This window comes from Schistocerca serialis, chromosome 4, assembly GCF_023864345.2.
Source record: "Schistocerca serialis cubense isolate TAMUIC-IGC-003099 chromosome 4, iqSchSeri2.2, whole genome shotgun sequence".
Classification (NCBI taxonomy): domain Eukaryota; kingdom Metazoa; phylum Arthropoda; class Insecta; order Orthoptera; family Acrididae; genus Schistocerca; species Schistocerca serialis.
In genome coordinates, this window is record NC_064641.1 from 487,508,172 (window position 1) to 487,525,860 (window position 17,689).

At 38.7% G+C, this 17,689-nt stretch overlaps 1 protein-coding gene across 1 annotated transcript in view; it reads right to left on the reverse strand.

The window, feature by feature from the left end:
- Positions 1–16,845, reverse strand: part of LOC126475199 (uncharacterized) — a 30,517-nt gene extending 13,672 nt beyond the window's left edge. The window contains exons 1-5 of the mRNA XM_050102851.1: positions 16,319–16,845; positions 16,072–16,216; positions 15,565–15,663; positions 14,295–14,453; positions 6,555–6,831 (exon numbers count right to left, since the gene is read on the reverse strand). Coding sequence (XP_049958808.1) covers positions 6,555–6,831; positions 14,295–14,453; positions 15,565–15,663; positions 16,072–16,216; positions 16,319–16,635 — 997 coding nt within the window. The 5' untranslated portion in view covers positions 16,636–16,845. The remainder of the gene's footprint in view (positions 1–6,554; positions 6,832–14,294; positions 14,454–15,564; positions 15,664–16,071; positions 16,217–16,318) is intronic.
- Positions 16,846–17,689: the final 844 nt, after the last annotated feature.

Sequence of the window (17,689 nt, forward strand, 5' to 3'; positions counted from 1 at the left end):
CTTTTATGATTCTTGAACCACGTGTTAGCTACGATTAAGTTATGCTCTGTAAAAAATTCTACTAGGCAGCTTCCTCTTTCATTTCTTACCCCCAATCCATATTCACCTATTATGCTTCCTTCTCTCCCTTTTCCTACTCTCGAATTCCGGTCACCCACGATTATTAAATTTTCATCTCCCTTCACTACCTGAATAATTTCTTTTATCTCATCATACATTTCATTAATTTTTTCCTCATCTGCAGAGCTAGTTGGCATATGAACTTGTACTACTGTAGTAGGCATGGGCTTCGTGTCTATCTTGGCCACAATAATGCGTTCACTATGCTGTTTGCAGTAGCTTACCACCACTCCTATTTTTTTATTCATTATTAAGCCTACTCTGCTGAAGTTCCTTTATCTTCTGATGTAAAGTAGTATAAGAGATAATTGCCTGTCACCATTTTCATAATTTCTTCCTCTGTACAACCACAATGGCTGCTGTTTTCTCAGTCAACAACAAAGGTGAAAACAGAAACCCAAACAATAGCACAGCAGCAAATGTACATAGGATGAACATTAGGAAACTACTGAGGACTTGGGGGCAAACTGCATATTAATGCCCTTGCCGACAATATTAATAATAACCTCAGACTTTTTGCAGGTGATGCAGTTATGTATAATGAGCACTGTCTCAAAGAAGTTGCATCTTGATAAGATTTCAACGTGGTGGAATGATTGGCAACTTGCTTTAAATGTTCAGAAATGTAAAATTGTGCACTTCACAAAATGAAAAAAACTTGGTACCCTATAATTATAATATCAATGAGTCACAGTTGGAGTTGGAAAACCTGTACAAGTAACTGAACATAACACTTTGTAGGGATATGAAACGAAATGGTCATTATGATCATTCAGTTTATTGACAGAATACTGGGTAAGTGCAGTCAGTCTACAAAGGAGCTTGTTTTCAAATCACTTGTGCAACCCATTCTAGAATATTGCTGTATGGGACCCATATCAAATGGGTGCAATAGGGGATATTGAACATACACAGGGTGTTACAAAAAGGTACGGCCAAACTTTCAGGAAACATTCCTCACACACAAAGAAAGAAAATATGTTATGTGGACATGTGTCCTGAAACGCTTACTTTCCATGTTAGAGCTCATTTTAGTTTCGTCAGTATAACATGGAAATTAAGTGTTTCCGGACACATGTCCATATAACATCTTTTCTTTATTTGTGTGTGAGGAATGTTTCCTGAAAGTTTGGCCGTACCTTTTTCTAACACCCTGTACAAAGAACGGCAGTGTGAATGGTCACAGGTTTGTTTTACCTGTGAGAGTGTCACAGAGATGCTGAAGAAACTAAACTGACAGGCTCATGAAGATGGATGTAAACCATCTCGGGAAAGTCTACTAACAAAGTCCCAACAATCGGCTTTAAATTATGGCTCTAGGAAAAAACAACAACCCCCTAAAAATCGCTCACACGGTGATTCTGAGGACAAGTTTAGAATAATTACATCATGCACAGAGTCATTCAATCTATTATTCTTACAGCACCCGACAAGGAGCAGGAAGAAATCCAGTAACTGGTACAATGGGATGTACCCTCAGCCACGCATTTCCCGGTGGTTTGCAGAGTATAGATGTATATGTAGATATTTGCTACTTTGACACTCTTTCTGCCTTGTGCGTTAACACGTCCGAAGTATACAGAGACATGAGTGGCCACCCATCTGATCGTGTTAGGAGCATGAAGATGTTAGCAAGTGGGCACACACATACACATCTACAGCACCTCATGGAATGAAAAATAGCACGCACAGATGTGTACAAATCACCTGTGAAAGGTAGCAGCGGTGCAATGAAATCACCAGCCTACTGCAATTTTGAGGCACTTATTCTTTTCGAGGTATTTGTTATACATCTGATGTCTACTGCTTTGTGTAGCCCAACATTGATATACCCATTCCTCTTTGACATCCTGCGAGTCTTCTAATGATGAACTCATGGCATATCCATGTTTCACAGCCCTAAGTTATTACCGGTAGTAAAAACTGGTCAAATTTTTCAGCTCAGCCAAGAACTTAAGACTTGAAACCTGAAAGTATCTTCTGCAAGCTTGTCAGCCCAATTTAATAGGTCAAAATACTTCCGGTTTTACGTCTCCTTTCCTATTTACAAGTTGCCAAATTGACAGATTCTTCAAAGCTAACTTAATGTCTATCCTTCATCGAGGTTATACTGACCAACAGACTTACGTATCAATGTAGGCAAGTGCTACTGCAATGTAGGCAAGTGCTACTGTATGGCAAATATTGACAATATTCTCTGCTGTTGAATGGGGATCCTAATGGAACACAATAGAACATGTGCAAACACAATATTACATATCAGTAGATGGCTTCGTGAGAGCTAGGTTTTCATCACAGTTGTGAAATTTCGAACACATCAACAAACTGAAAAAGTGAAAATATTGTACAAATCATGTAAGTACCAATAATGTAATAATGGGAAAACAAATTGCTGCAAAAGTTTGTATAATATACAACTGTTACTCACAATTTACTACAAATTACGTTATACACAACACTAGTAGACTTCCTAAAATTATCAATGTTAAACCATTCCACACCTAAATACTGAATTAAATTAGGAGGAACCTATTCTGTATGAGGATATTCCTTTCAAAAGATCTAAGAAGGATGATCAAAGTAAGAATTTTTTGTGGCTCACACAAACATTGTAAGTGTGGTAAATTTCCATTAAAGAGGGAAACATTTTTGTTGCACCTTCATGGTTGATAAACTTGATTATTCTAAGGATTATACAAAGAATTTTAACAATGGACAGCATACAATTAATTGCTAACAGCTTTCTGAATTTGTCAATGTGTTGACTGTGACTGAAAATGGAGGAAACCAAGTATTATGCTATTATTAAACATTTTCATTTGACAGGTTGGACTGCTGCACACATCAAAACAAAATTGGATGAAATTCAAGTGGACTCTGCACCATCATTGAAGACCATTTACTTTTGGATAAATAAATTTAAATGTGGTCGGACAATCACTGAAGACTAAGCATGCTCTGGCTGCCAACAGAGGTCACCACAAAGGAAACCACAGACCAACTCCATGATATGGTAATGCAAGACCATTGAGTAAAAATTCATGAGAATACCGAGACTGCAGGCATCTCTAGTAAGTGAGTGCATAGTAAGCTGCACAGAGAATAGGCTAAGAAGAAGCTGTGTGTAAGGTGAATGCCGCAACTGCTCACTGTTGACAAAACGCGCATCCAGCACAACATTTCCACGCAATGTCTGGCGATGTTTAATCATAATACGGAAGACTTTTTGTGATCATTTGTAACTGTAGATGAAACCTGTATTCATCATTACACACCAGAGTCAATACAGCAGTCAAAACAATGGACAAAGACTGTTTAAAGTGCACCAGATGAGACAAAGACCATTTTGGCAGCTGGTAAGGTGATGGCCACTGATTTTTTGGGGTTCCCAAGGAATAACCTCCACAGATCACCTGGGAAAAGCAGAACTATAACTGGACTCTATTATGCTTCACTGTTGGATCTTTTAAACTTGAGTTAGCCAAAAAAAGACCAAGGTTGATACGCACAAATGTACTCTTTCATCAGGATAATGCACAATCCCACACATCACAGATAATAATGGTCAAAATGCATAAACTGAGCTTTGAATTGGTACCTCATCCACCCTAATTGTTGGACATAGCTCCAAGTGACTTCTTCCTGTTCTGTAACTTGAAACTTTGGCTTGCTGAGAAGAAATTTTCATCAAATGAGGACATGAGTGGCACTCAACGAGTATTTGAAATAACATGTTTTTCCAATGGAATGAAAAAGCTGAATGATCACTATTATATATGTATATATGCTTCAAAGGACACTATGTCGATGAGTAAGACGAGTTGTTTATGGAACAGACTTTCTTTTACCAGACTTATCAGGTCAACGGAGGCATCTGATCCCACTCATAGGCACGTAAGGGTCTTGTGGTGTGTGACATCATAATGGTGCGGAGTTCAGTTTATGAGTGAGTTGTGTTTGTAGATGTCATCTTGTTGCAGCTGGTGGTGTCCTCTAGTGATGTGTGTATGGCCGCATGTTATGTGGTGTATTGGGTTCATTTGGGTGTCGGTGCTTGAGGTGTGCATTTATCGGTTGTGACTGTTACAGAAGAATGGAAATTGGTTTCATTGAGTTAAGAATGAAGTTTTTGTCATTGCGGTGTTGTTTGCTGTTTGTCGCGCGGTAAGTCATTTAATTCAATTTGAGGCTTCTTTTATTAGGTATGGATATGACTTCCAAGTTTAATAGTGCATGTCTGTGGGCTGAAATGGGGGACATATTGCCCGTCATTCAGTTTCTGCAACTTTTTGGGCTTGGGGCAAGACAGTGAAATGCGGTGTATGCAAGCAAAATATGGGGTTGGCCCGAGTTTCTGCATCTCGGACCAGGGACTGTTGGTGGTTTTTTTTTTCCTTCTTCTGGGGGAAAGGGGGGGGGGGGGAAGGTTGGGTGGCGGGGGTGTTGGTAGGTTGTGAGTTTGTTTTGGTTTTGTGTGTGTGTGTTTTATGATGTTCGGTGTGGTTTAAATGTGTTGTTGGGTCAGTGTTATTTACTGCATGCATTGGTGGTTGATGTTTTGGTATCGGCACTTGTGGCTGATTATGTATCTTAGGGGAAGTACTCGATCTGGATTTTATTGGTACTGTCAGCTGTATTTGAGCTATATAGGTCATAGGAAGTGCCCAATTCCAATGTGTCATCGTAGCTGTGTGTGTTTTGGTATCTAGAGCTGCTGCTGACCTATATAGGTCAAGGGAAGTGTCCAATTCCAATTATTTGTTATTTTAGGTGTTGGTTTTTGTGATATCGATAGTTGCAGTGCGATTATAATGTTTGGAGCAGTTGGTTTTCATTTTGTGGTATCAACAATTGCAGTTGAGCTATTTAAGTAAAGGGAAGTGATCAATTCATGTCGATATTGTGAGTGTAGCAGAATTTGGGAATTTTGTGGTGTTTTTATGTCGTCATCTTGTGTGGTTTGGGATCATGGTGTGTGTCCGTATGTGTTTATATTTCCACCCAAAGACCCCCAATTTCCTGCGCTGATCCCGTTAGTTTATATTTTTGGAGAGAGGTGTGTTTGTTGTTTTTATATGTATTTTCATGTTTGCTGCCGTGTTTATGTATTGACGTCATAGACACCATATTGGAGACATTGAGAATGGTCGTTTCCGCCATATTGGTGACGTCATGGGTCAAAGCAGACAGGTGGAATCGGATGCATCGGTAATACAGACTTATCAAACCACCCTCGTACATCAAGATACATATCAGCCATATCCAGTCAATGAAAGAAGATGGCACGAACAATAAAATATCACTGGGTAGAACTTATAATTGGAACTTTCTGGCAAATGTGACCTCCAACAAATTGAAAACAAGAAATCTGCTTATATATGTTAATAAATATGAAAAAAAGTGTTCATTTAGTCAAATTTTTAATACTTTCTACACTAGCATTCCAAAGATTAACCCTGTAGCACCTCCAACTCAAACCAGGAAATCAGAGTACTCACAAGACTCAACTTCCATTTGTGGCAGCTAACAATGCAAATTTTACTTGTAGAGTGATGTACAGTACTGTGCATCAGAAATTGACATTAATGACAAATACAAATCATCTAACAATATGGTTGAAAATTTAATGATTTGAACCAGAGATGGTAATTTTATGGAAGGACACTTTGAAAAACTGTGCCTCATTAACTTACTCATTGACCTACCAATCTGTAATCGAAAAGACTGCCATTGTTTTCCTATTCTTCTCCTGAGATCAGATAATGTCTATCTTCAGAAAGTACTACAAGAAAAACCAAAGACCCATTAATTCAGTCGCTCTCATGCGGTACCAAAGAAACTGAAAATTAAACACCAAGGAAAAGCTTTTCAAATGAGTTGAAAAAAATGATGTCCTGCTGCAATAAACAAATTTTTTTATGTGCAGGTCTTCCACTTACAGGAAAAGAAAATTCCCTGTTATAGCTGATCTGCACAATGATGGTACAAATTCTGTACATTTTAAAAGGCATACATAATGTTTAGACCATATTTTGCCCAATATGGTCCACAAATGATTGACAGATTGATTAGGAGTAAACCATTAGAAGTCCAGAAATGCCCTCCAACATATTTCTGAACACTCAATGTTCTCAGGTGTAAGGACAGCTGGGCTTATTCCAGCTCATTTACGTACAAAGTTATTGAACAGCGTTTGCCCTGATTAAGCATTCCCAAAATCATCCCTGCAAGTTAAAAATTGACTTATGTATATAAATTAATGGTTGTATTTCACTGGTTGCTATAATAATATCCAACAGGTAAATATGTTATGCACTGGCAATGTAAACTGAAAGAACATTATAAAAATGTGTACTTTTAATATTAACAGAAAATTCAAATCAGTCAACACGTAACACCCATACAACACATATTTTAAGAGTGTAATAACTTGCCTAACGATGTTAGATGCTTCAAGGGCTCAACTTTAGGTCCACAGTAGGTGAAAGCTGGCTTCCGTACAGAATCTGAACAATGCACTTTCTGGATAAGTTTCAGGGAACTTAAAACATTTGCAATATCATATAAACGTCGCGCTTTTGCTTTTAGCTGCGTGCTCCCCATTCCCATTCCCACATGTAATGGAATAACATCCTCCATGTCACTTGCAGTTTCAGATTCCGATCCAGCCAACACAACTCTAGCAGCCACTTCCAAATTCACAAGGTCACCCTGCAGAATACATTACATATAATTTTAGATATACAAGAGACATCTGACCAATTTACCAAATAAAAACTGTATGTAACACATTATCGATTAGCAGTGGTTGCACAGTCAGCACCAATTGACGGTATGCAAGACAAAATAAAACCCGCTATATTCTTATATAAACCTTACAATCCAGTTCCCAATCCAAATATTTTTTTACAGAATTCCACAATACATTTTAATTATCTGTAAATTGTCAGGTTCAATTTAAAGTGGGCAGCAGTGGATTTATTTATGAATTTTTTGTGCATAAAAAGACACCGGCAAAAATGATACACACAAATAAGCAACATAACGCAATAAATAGGTTATGTTAAAAGCAAAACAATGTTTATCTTCATTCCTGCTTACTTCCACAAAGGATCCATTGATTTTTGCCCAACATAATATCACTGATACCTTTAAAATATTAGCCCTACAGTTTGAAAAATCTTTTATATCAAACTGTCATTTTTGTACATCTAAGTCTCATTCAAAATTTAAAATACTTCAATGAAAACTGCTATATATCTTATTAAGTCAAAGAAACTGCTACATATACTTCCATGTAATTCACATTTCAGTTAGAAACTAAGTGACTAATACTAACCACTAGTGCAGAAACACACACAGTTCAAGTGTTACTCAGACATTTCTCGCACATTGTAATTTATGTTTAACACATCTGATTCTCTTTGAAAAAGTTTCTCTTATTAAATCAACAACTCCTGAAATGCTTGGAACAGTGGTTAGATTGTGGTGTCTATTTGACACTGAACTAAGTAAGAGACTGAGCAACATCTCAGCTACACAAAGATACAGAAGAAAATCAGCTATAGGCCCACCACAGAAATTATTCTTGCCCTTCCCTGAAGTGATCAAGAGAAACTAGAAAATCCTTAACCAGAATGGCCTGAAAGGGATTTGAACCACCTCTCCCTGCCCCCTCTTCCCCAAACTAAAGAACAGTGTCTATCAGTTCATCACCTTGCTAGATACAAATACCAAATATAAATTACAAACATTTCAATTAATACAGTGATACAGTACATTACTGCAACACATTTAGAAGAGAAGCAGGACTAAAAAGCCAAGAAGGAATGAAACTTGAAATGCATGCTATTTCTGTTACAGTACAGTATGTTGGCAGCACTGAAATAGCATATTTTTCATCTGTTTTCTTTGTTGAAAGCAATGGAGCACTTCATTATGGAACAGCGCGTTGGCATAGTGAAAACTTACAAATGTAGGAAATGTATTCGCAATTGCGAATGTGGACAACCATTAGCTGTATAATAGAATGACAACAATGAAAATTTGTGCCGGACCATGACTTGAACCCAGACTTCCCACTAATTGCAAATGGCCGCCTTAACATTAGGCTTTCAAGCATATTCGACGGCCAAACCGAAACTTCCACATGTCAACCATATGCCTACAAAGCTTCACTTGTACATTCATTATTATGTATATTCCTGTGCAGGGGAGACATTTTAACTGAAAGTCACTTGCCCAGTGTCGACAAATAAATACAATACTGCAGTACCTGTGTTGTTCAGAATTCCAATGCAGTGTTCCTTCGGACATGTATTTCGTAAGAGCTGTAGTTGCCACATTGCCTGTTCCCTTGAACATGCCTGCATGTGCGAAAGATCATTGCACCAAAATTCTGTACAACACAGGCACTACAACACTGCATTACAGATGTGGTGAATGTTGTACAGAGGCTGTTTGCACACTCTGTGGAATTTTTGGTCAACATAATGCACCAAACAAGTTGACTGTGTTGAGACCACTTGCTAAATTTCAGAAAACTGCTTTGGTTGTGGACATTACACTCTTTAAGCATATTCGTTAATAATTGTTCTTCAGAAAACATCGCCATTGTGAATAAGTCCAATGAAATCTATTCAATGGCAGTCACAGTAATTGGAGATTCCCAGAACCAGCATGCAAAGAATTGTGAAAGAAGAACTGGATCTTTGAAACTATAAAATTTAGCTTACAGAAGAATGGAAGTTAAAGAATGACGAAAGTGCTGAACATTTGTCCAATGGGTGCCTGTAAAACAAAGAGCAGACAACAATTTTATAAAAAAGAATAATATTCACTGATGAGGACACTTTCTGTTGAATTGCTTTGTGACAAGCAAAATGGAGGATTTGGAGCACAGAAAACTCGCTATTAATTATCGAAAAGCCATTACTTGTTAAAAGCAAGCGGTTTCCTGGCCGGGTATTTCTTGCAACAGTAACATGACTAGGCCATCCAGATCTTACAATGTGACACCATGTGATTTCTTTCTGTGGGAGTATTTGAAATCTTTGGTGTATTCCAACAAACCAAGATTACTTCTAGAGATCAAGGCTGAGATTCGACACGTAATTTCAGACCTTGAGATGCTAGTATACCGTAAAGTTATAGAAAATTTCATCAAAATAACAACAGTGTGCCTGCAGTCATGGAGGGCATTTGAGTAAGATCATATTGCATGCATAATTGCAAGTAGCATACAGTGCAATAATGTATAAATTACTTAATGTCACGAATAAACTTTTATGTTATTAGGCACTATAGAGTTTTTTTCTTTACAAGAGAAATTTGTATGTAATCAAAAACTAGCTTAAATTTATCGAGAAAATGGTGGCAAAGCCTAGTACCTCTAAAAAGGAAATCACAATGGCTTCGTACAAAGTATCTGTGACTACTTCTCAGAAGTTTGGATTGCTACTAAGCTGATGATACATGACAAGCTCAAAGGAACAGTTCAAGAGTTGTAATGGACAGCTAAGCCCACTTGCACTTAGTAGCTGAAGGAACTTGCTTCCGAAAATCACATAAGAATGTTTAGACAGGTACTACTGAAGAAAGTTCGGAAAAACATTATTTTCATCTCTGTTGTGTATTGCACATACAAGCCACAAAACAAGAGGGATTATGTTCCAGAGGCGGAAACAGGAAGATAAAAGTTTAAAGGATTCATAGAGATCCTAGAAAGCTTTGGTCAAAGCTCAGTGTGCAACCATCTTTTCATTGTGCCTGTCCAACTCTGTATGTCATCTGTAAGGTGATTAGCTTTCTATCCTTTTCATAACTGTTGATATTCCAACCTGGATTTTCCACAGTTTTACTTTCAAATATTGGTACGTAGTCTGCACGAACTTCAGTTGTAGCCCAAGTAGCTGTATAAACTTCAATACAAATTTTGTTGACAGAGTACATTATTCCCTCCAACTTCTTTGCCTTCGCGTGCCACTGTCAAATTCAGAAGGCCAACACTTGAAGCAGTTACAGCACTCAAAGCAATAGGTTGAGCAGAGATTGTGCCACAAGAGATGGTGGCATTTTTTTCCAGTGATCATACTGAGGAGATCAGTGACAGTGTGTAAGTGTATCTCAAGTTAGTGTAACAAATTCGAGTTCATATAACTGCTGTTAGGAGAGGTTTCTAAATGAATCCACCGGAGCTGTATGTACTTCTAACATAAATGCACTACATTTCAGCCCACTTTTGCCTGTTATTTAGGACTATAATATGTTTTAAGCATTATGACTTTACGGAAGTTTCGAGATGTGGGAAAACTGTATTCCCTGTGGTTCCAAATTGGAACTACAACTTCAAAAAAATTATTGTTTACTTTTTGCTAATTTTTTCCTTGTATATTTATTTCCTACTACAATAATTAATGACAATTTTGTGAATAATTTTAGAATTATATTTTTTTATACATTTTTGGAACTCAAACGGTTAAGCTGTTTAGAGAAACCGGTGGAAACCTAAATTCGGATAATTGGACACAAAACTGAACCATCATCCTCTAGAAAACGGGTCACACACAAGCATTGCAGTGCCTCGCTTGGTCAGGACAGCAACATTAAACTGACGTAAGGAATACTGAAAGTGAAAAGCTAAGAAGCATGAAATAGATGTGGGTACAGATACTGAGGAGGTCGCTTTAAAACACAAGAACTGTGAAAAGGAAATAGGTACCTACAGAAGTGGATAAAATATACAGTGATGAACCTGTACATTATGATCATTGCACACGCCAAGACTGAATGTTACATGATGGCATTATTGGCACATGATGAAGGAAAGTATACAAACGGGTAATCATTCTCGTGATGATACACACCACAATATGGAAATTCACTGACATAAGTGTCTGACTTGGGACAGGTGACTGGCAATGAGCACCACAAAAAATGGCAAATTTAGGTGACTGTTCACATGCCTCTGCTGTGAGTGTCTACGAAAAATTGGTAGAAGGGTACTGAAATCACGAGCAGGCCACAAGGTGGTGGATGTCCGTGCCTCAACACAGCACGTAGCAGAGGCTGGGCTGCTCTATAAAGCAGGATAGGCAGCTATCTGTGGCAGCACGCATTTCAGAACAGGCAGAGTCATCAGACATCAACATCATTAAGACTGCAGTGAGCATGGGATCATCAATGTTTCAGTCTGGATCAAGGGAAACATGTCACCTGGTTGAATGACTCGTGTTTCTTATTACACTGGGTGGATGGTTTACACACATCAAAGAAGTTTTGCAGCACCCCAGTTCCCAGAACTTCTGTAGATAGATGTTGACTGTGGATATTGTATCACAGACACAGTCCCTTTGACTGTTCAAATATGTTACTAAACCCACCCAAAGATGTAAACAACCATGCATGGGCAGCGCCTATTAGAAAGAGGGGGTCCAACAGCTGATCAGTTCCAGTCATACCACTAGGAAGGAGTACACGGCTCGTGTTGTCTGCAGTTAAACCATGCCTAGACGGTCAGTACCGCAGTTCGATCATGTCCGCATTGTTACTTTGTGCCAGGAATGGCTCTCAACAAGGACAGTGTCCAGGTGTCTTGGAGTGAACAAAAATGTTGTTGTTCGGACATGAAGGAGATACAGAGAGACAGGAACTGTCAACGACATGCCTCGCTCAGGATACCCAACATCTACTACTGCATTAGATGACCGTTATCTATGGATTATGGCTCAGAGAAACCCTGACAGCAACACTGCTATGTTGAATAATGCTTTTCGTACAGCCACAGAACGTCATGTTACAAATCAAATTGTGCGCAATAGGCTGCGCGATGCGCAACTTCACTCCCAACATCCATGGTGAGGTCCATCTTCGCAACCACAACACCAAGCAGCACAGTACAGATGGGCCCAACAACATGCCAAATGGACCGCTCAGGATTGGCATCACGTTCTCTTCACCGATGAATGTCGCATATGCCTTCAACCAGACAATTGTCGAAGACATGTCTGGAGGCAACCCCGTAAGGCTGAATGCCTTAGACACACTGTCCAGCAAGTGAAGCAAGGTGGAGGTTCCCTGCTGTTTTGGGGTTGCATTATGTGGGGCCGACGTACGTCGCCGGTGGTCATGGAACACACCATAACAGCTGTACAATACGCGAATGCCATCCTCCGACCGATTGTGCAACCATATTGGCGAGGCTTTCGTCTTTATGGACAACTCGCTACCCCATTGTGCACATCTTATGAATGACATCACTCGACTAGAGTGGTCAGCATGTTCTCCAGACATGAATCCTATCTAACATGCCTGGGATACATTGAAAAGGGCTGTTTATGGACGAAGTGACCCACCAACCACTCTGAGGGATCCACAATGAATCGCCTTTGAGGAGTGGGACAATCTGGACCAACAGTGCCTTGATGAACTAGTGGATAGTACGTCACGACGAATACAGGTGTTCATCAATGCAAGAGGACGTGCTACTGGGTATTAGAAGTACCCGTGTGTACAGCAATCTGGACCACTACCTTTGAAAGTCTCACTGTCTTGTGATACAACATGCAATGTGTAATTTTCATGAGCAATAAAAAGGGAAGAAATGATGTATATGTTGACTCTATTCCAATTTTCTGTACATGTTCCGGAACTCTCGGAACCAGGGTGATGCAAAACTATTTTTGATGTGTGTATTTGGATAAACCGTCATCTAGGTGAACAGCTGCTTGAAACGTGCACTGTGCCCCAAATGGCAGTTTGTGGGAGCAGTATTATGCTCTGGGGGAAATTCACCTGGGCCCCCATGGGACCTGTGGCAGCACGCCTGATCGAAGGCACCAATACAGCTATGGATTATGGACATTATTATGAACCACCTGCACTCTTCATGTATGATTTACTCTTCCAGTAGTGTACTATGACTGTCACAAGGCTAGATTCACGCTGCATTGACCTTAGGAGCATGATAGTGAAATCACAATGTGTTGGCCAGTGAATTTGCCTGATCCAAACATGAGTAAAACACATCTGGGGTGCTGATGCACAAATCACCAGCCCAAGGTTTACAGGAATTTTGTGATCTTTGCATACATATCTGGTGCCATATACATCTGGAAACCTATCAAGAACTTAGCAAATCGTTGGTGCACCAAAATCAATGCTTTATTGCATTCCAAAGATGGACTAGCATGCTATTAAGCAAGTGTTCATGATGGTATGGCTAACGGGAGTATGTGTTTTGTGACTGTGTCCCATCCAACAATGATAATGTGGACTTGTGCTCTATGATAAATAGCTGCATTCAACAAGGAAACATTGAGATATTACTCATTTTGATCTCGGTTCCTGAGTCTGAAGACTGAAGTGATGTGCAAAATTAACACTTATAATCAGACGAGAATTTTATTTTATTTTCATTCCTTCAGATCCTGTGGCTACTACCACGGTCTGGTCAAATGTCAACTGTATACAGATTTCAAGAAGTTATCCTCTTGAATAAACATTCAATGCATTTAGAAGCTGACAGCAAAATAGTAAATCATATGTTCATGGCAATTTTAGTATGTTTATGCGCATTTACCCACCTCTACATCTACAATGCAGGGTATTTAATGAACATACCGATGGGATTGAGAGAGAGGACACACAATTTGAATGAGGATTACAATTTAATGTCCTGTTGATGAGGACACAGAGAGTGGCTACATTATTCAGTGTAAATGATTGGTCAAAACATAGATAATCAATAAATGTAAATCTGGGACAATGATATACATATCTTAACCAAACTTTCATCATAAATGTTTGTACTTCATCAACATAGCATCCCTGCTCTTATCACAAATCAAAAGAATAGAAGAGTATTTATTGCACTGGCCCTTTCAAATATTTAACAAAAAATGGTAGAACTGCTGTTATTCCTTCTGTAATATCCCCTGTTCTCAACCTAACTCCAGCCAGTCACTACAGCATTTTGTGTCAACATACTTACAGAAACATCCACAGCCTCTTACGTAATTCTGCAGTAATGGAAAAAATTAAGCAATCATCATACAAATGGTATGGGGTAATAATAAATGCCTATTATAATGGAACTGCTTCATAGTCTCAGTTATAAGTATGGAAATTCAGAATGCCAAGGGAATGTATTACCATGTAACACCTGTCATGTTTACCTCATCTGACACTAGAAACAGCATCAGAAATTTCTGACACAAAACACCAAGCGAACGCTCATCACGGTTACCATCTGCCTGTTGACTATTTGGAGTAAGAGGGAGTTCCTTCTCTTGATATCTCGGCGAGCAGTAACACAACTTCTGCATTGCTTTCACCTGCAAATTAATAAAAGTGAATGTATAACAACTTTATAAAATTACAGAAAGACCGAACAAAATATTGTCTGCATATGATTCAGTAATCAATAAAAATTATGAGTACGGAGACCCACAAGTAAGTCAACTAAAACTAGTTATGCAACTCTTAACAAGTCAACCACATAAGAGCAAACTTAACTGTTGGGACGACAATTTTAGCAAGAGGTGAGATACGGATATGTCCTTCATTTGAGAAGACAGAATGACCTTTAAGAATAGTTTTGTCTGTAAGTCTTTACAGGCTTACAATCTTCATTGTGAACTGTACAACAACCCAAAATTTGTTAAAAACATGTGCAATGATGTACAACAGTGGTTTCAAACAACAATATTTAAAGTTAAATTAAAATATTTAAAGCAATGACAACACAGCTTGTAACTGATGCCTTTCCCTCCTCCAGTATTTCTGTAGATACCAACACCATTCTGCTTTAGACACAAACATTATATGTACATTCAGTATGCTATGCAAAAGTTTTAGGTGGAGGCGGGAGGTTATTTTGAGCTATGGTTGCACGAGACACTTTTAGAAACAGGGACTAAACTATATCATTTAACTACTTCGTGGTTACCAAAAGCTTTGTGTACCACCTTCGCTTTGGATTGTGTATTCATCATCTTTTCTCTTATTTCGAAATGAGTACAGAGACTAATCCTGGTCCATCATGGGGGTTCGAGTACAAGCCCCATGACACCACAGTGATCAGCGATCCTTATGACTATGTATCAGTTCTGACGTTGAAGAAGCACAAATCATGGTTATGGACTGTAAGCACTTTGGGAGACGTGTGGCTTGTTCCCTTGGGCAGCCCAAGTTCTGTATGCATCTGCTCCTGACTGCTGTGTCACAGTGTCTGCACTATACTTTACATCACAGAATTTATTTTACAAATTTAGAATTTACTGAAGTAGGCCTATGTAACAACATATTTTGAACTAAAGTTGTCTTATGCAGGTTTTATGCTTCTGACCATTTCTTTAAACAATATCTCTAGTCCGTGAACTGTTAATCCACTAATAAAACTACTTGTTCATTTTTACTATTTTTACAGAGCACGAAAGGAATTACCTTCTTCTGATAACCCATTTCTTCTGCCATTCCTTTCAGTTCAGCAAGTGTTGTTAGGAGCTGCTGATTTCCAAACCACTGATAGCTATTCTTACCAATCTGAAAAACATATATTATTAACACAATCTGCACTGAAAGAAGAACTAAATTGTAAGTGGTAGTGTACACACCCAAAGGCAGAAGCAGTGAGATGGGGGAGGAAAAGAGTAAAGGAAATATCTGGCAAAGAAACTAGGTCTTCTCAACACACCCTGTGTTGATATCAAACTTCATAGCCATAATTTAACAAAAGGCACTAGAAAGGTGTACACTATATTGGGACACTTTAAATATATATCCTTCACATCGACACTTACGTAATAAAAAGTTCATGTAAAATGAGCAGCTTTGAGTATAATGTAAGAACTCTGAATCTCTCCCAGTATTACTAGCTTCATAAGCTTTTCCCACAGGCCATTTACCGAACAATACGTCATGGGCGCATGAACGAGCAGAACATTCAAATACCTTTGATGCCATCTGAAGGCTCTCTAGAACGTTGATGATGTCATACAATCGTCTCCTTTCAGTATGAAGCTGAGCGGCAGCTTGGTCCAAGGATATAAACAGATTACTATCAGGGGGTACCTCCAGCGGGAAAAGTTCCAAAAACCTGAAATACAAGTAACATTCGACGCAATTCAGATACATGTAGCTGAGTAGTATACAAAACATTGCTTCTCTGCAGATAAATAACCTTAAATCCACCACTTACTTGTCACATAGAAGACTTAAAGACTTTTCTTTGCGCGGTTTGATTGCGGCTGATGCTTTTTTCCGGAATTCACTCAACGAATCAACGTTCTCATCGTAGTCGTTTGAATAAACTTTCTGCTCGAGTAATCCTGCACAGTCTTCACCGAAATCTCTTTTTCTGAAATGACTTGCAACTCTAGTTAACAATTTCAAATTAGCTGTGGGTGAAACTGGACTTGGAGGGTCCTCATTTACGTTCTTTATATCACCTAAAATCTTCCTGGCAGGAGATTTCATAATATCCTGCTGACCTGAATCTAAATTTCTGTTTTCCATGCCTATGATATAAAGGTAAGCAGTTTACCGTCAAAATCAAAACTAGCTAACACTGTGGTGTTTCAGAAAATCCATTTGCGTCCTTCGATATCTCAGTAATAAGCGCATTTCACATACCACAAGAACTTTCCACTCTGTAAAATGTAAAACATACTTGTTCCTCTACGCATTCATTTTCTTCCGCCTGTGCTTACACACTGTATTCAAACATTTCCCTCCCACCCTAAACATCCAGCCCATCATTGGCGGAAATTTCTTTGCTCTTTGGACTACGAGGGAAAACATCACACACTTTTGGCGCGATTTTATACAGAGGTCAAGGGAAATTGGAGCTCTTTGGTGATACATTCGTCAAAGTTCAATTGTGCCTTAAAATGCGTTTATATTAGCTATATGACGGCAATAAACTACTGCCAGTTGTTACAAAACGACTTTATAGGCAGTTACAACTACAAAGAACAATTTAATAACAGTGATTACTTCATTTTCCTCAGGAGTCGTGGCATTCTTCAACTCAAATCCACCGAGACAGAAATTGAAGCTTCATGTGGAATTGTTTAGGCAAGACTCGGTATCACAAGTGGGCATAAAATTGTAACTTGATCCTTTCCTCGATCACTAAACTCACCTTCTGATGTAGGCCCTAACCGAAAACCTCAGAGGAAAACGTCAGTTCACTTGTACGTAAGTTCCCTAATCATATTACACTCAATGAAGGAGACTTTAATATCCAACAATAAATTGGGATAATTATAGTTTTCTTAACGGTGTGTATGACTTAACATCCTGTGAAACATTACTAAACACTTTGTTAAAGGATTTCAACTTGCTTTCGGCTGTTAGAATTTTGACAATCGCAAAGTAATATTCTAATAGGTGAAGTCAAGACGATATCCTTGAAAATTGTAGAAGCTGAGGACACATGCTACTAGAAATAATTTCCAAATGTCATTTCTGAAAACTAAACAAATAATCAGTAGTGCCTTATCTCAGTGACGAACTTGGAAGACTTTCTGGTCAGCACAAGAGCAGGTAGGGGAACTAGGGCTTAAGT